This window comes from Anopheles darlingi, chromosome 2, assembly GCF_943734745.1.
Source record: "Anopheles darlingi chromosome 2, idAnoDarlMG_H_01, whole genome shotgun sequence".
NCBI lineage: Eukaryota > Metazoa > Arthropoda > Insecta > Diptera > Culicidae > Anopheles > Anopheles darlingi.
In genome coordinates this window covers 88906902-88909401 of record NC_064874.1, presented here as the reverse complement: position 1 = coordinate 88909401, position 2500 = coordinate 88906902, and the positions used below count along the sequence as shown (strand labels likewise).

Below are 2500 nucleotides of genomic sequence, written 5' to 3'. Positions count from 1 at the left end.
CAGAGACTGCTGGTGCTCTTTCTGCTGCTGCTGGTGAAACTCTTCCTCTTTGTAGTGTAGAGCCTTCGCGTATGCCCGGCACTCCATTGCTCGCTCACCCAAGATCTTCGGATCAATCTTGAGTGTATAGTTTTCACAGTGCTCCATAAACTCGGCCAGATTGAGTACCGTTTGTGTGATCTCCGGCAGATCCTTCACCGTCAACGCTTGCGTCAAGCTCGCTGCCATATCGGCTTTCAGTGAATCTGAAAGGCCCGACCAGCACGCGACGAATGCGGCATTGAAAAGGTCCTTCTGCAGCTGCGGATAGTTGAGGGCAAGGGTAGCGCACGAACGGAGCGATGGGTTGATAGATACCTTCAGCAGCTTCAGGCTTAACCGGCGCAACCACTCCAACCAATCGTCCTTCGATACACGGCGCGTCGATTTGCACATCGCTTCCAGATCGTTCGACGAAACGGGGAACTTGGCGATCGTGCTGTCACTGGGCAGGGAGATCTCGCGATTTCGATTCCGCGATTGTCGTATGCGGAACTCGTCATCCATCGCGAGTGTACTGTTGTTCTGTAGTTTTGTCAACAGTTTCGTGTACTCGATCGAGGTGATCTTCTGTTTCACTATGACACGGTTCACGAGCGGCACAAAGACCAGATACTTGCGCCCCAGCTGAATCATGATCGAGCATAGCGTCGTTATGGCGACGGATCGTAGCTCGGGATAATTGTCGAGCACGCGCACCAACGGATGGATGATGCGCGAAGAAAAGTCGGTAAAGTCGAGCACCTCCGCCAGATAGTTAATCGTCTGCAGGGCGGTAATCGAAACATTCATGGGAATGTCGATCGGTTCGAACAGTTTCACGATCGCCGGGATGATCAAATGTAGATAGTCATCGAGGTTGTTACCAAAGTTGCGCATCGCACCGAGCAGCTTCCCCGTGACGCCACGATCCTTCGAGGTATCGTGTAGCAGTACGCGCAGTATCTGGGGCATTAGCTGGGGTAGGTATACCTTGAACTCACAGCCCAGGGCAATTGCAATTTTTTCCACCAGATTGATAATGGTCGGTTGCAGCGAAGCGTTCGCTGATACGGCCGTTGATCCGCTGACACCGCCACCACCTCCACCACCACCGATACCGCCCGGTCCGGGGCCGGTGGTCCAGAACTTTTTGATCAGCGCAAAGATCTCGTCCATGAAGCCGATAATGTGCTGCTTCACGATCGAGATCAGCGTCGAGAGCTGCTGAAACAGGTACTCCTTCAGGCTCATATCGGCCGTCTCGATGTTGTTCAGCAAACAGGGCAACACCTGAGCCAGATATGGCACACCACGGATACCGAGACTGGTAAAAGTGAAGGTGATCGCTTGCACGACGCTCAGATGGTGACTCGAAAGCGTTGGATCACGCAGAATCTTCATTAACGTCGAGATGACGACGGCCGGATAGTACTCCTCCAGCTGCGTGCCCATGTTGATCAGCATCTCCGACGTTGACATGTCCGCATTCTCGTCCGTCTTCGAGTCGGGCACGGAGATCAATATGTTGGCACTCGTCTGACTGTCGATCAGACCACGGTTCATCTTGTGTTTGTACGGATCGAGCGCACCGAGCAAGCCCAGTACGCGGATAGTCTCGCGCCGGATGGATAGCTGCTGTTCAGTTTTCAGGAAGTTGATCAGAATGTCGATCAAGTTCGGGTACTTGTTGTACGGTTGCACTACTTGTCCCGTCGCACTAACCAGTTGACCCAGTGTCCACAGTGCGACGGCTCGTTTCTCCGTCGAACCGGCGTCACTTAACATATCGAGCAGAATCTCTAGCAGCTCATCGGACCACTGCTTCAGCACATGATGACCATCGATGACGTCGGCCATATCGCCAATCGCTCGCAGAACGTTCAGCACCACGTTCGGATTTGGTTCCGCTTCCCTCAGCTTCGGTACCAGAATCGACAGCATCGGACGCATGTACGATGCCACCAGTCTCGGTGTGCTTACGATCAGATGATCGAGCATGCGTGCACTTTGCTCCTTGTTGCGACTGACGCCCGAATGCTCGAGCTCCGTTAGCAGCTGAACCATGGTCTTGCGCAAACTCGGCATCACGTACGCCGGATTAATGACCGAAAGACGCCCGATAATGATGATCGCAAGCTCGCGAATCTCAAAGATCTCATCGTGCATCGTTATCAGCAGCGAACTCAATATCCATGGTTGAGCCAGCTGAGTGTCGAAGCTTTCATCGAGCGATTTTAGTACGCGAAGGCGCACCGTTGGATCCACATCCGTTATGCCGACGATCAGGATCTTCTCCAGCACTGAGCTGAGCGTTTGGGTAAGCGTTTCCGATACATCGTTATCGTCACTGTCACTCGCTTCAAGGGCCAGCTTCAGCAACAGTGTGCACGTGTGTACCGCCTCAATGCGCACCTCCAGCTGATCGCTGCTGAGGAAGTAATCCGCGCACCGTTGCACGAACGGTAGTAAGCTGCAGCCT

The 2500-nt window shown here is 53.5% G+C and overlaps 1 protein-coding gene across 1 annotated transcript in view; it reads right to left on the bottom strand.

Moving 5' to 3' along the window:
- The window catches only part of LOC125951601 (serine/threonine-protein kinase Tor), an 8294-nt gene that overhangs the window by 3675 nt on the left and 2119 nt on the right, over positions 1-2500 (bottom strand). Inside the window, exon 2 of the mRNA XM_049680544.1 lies at positions 1-2500. This exon is cut by the window's left edge and continues 1866 nt beyond it; it is cut by the window's right edge and continues 1588 nt beyond it. Within this exon, the coding sequence (XP_049536501.1) occupies positions 1-2500 (2500 nt within the window).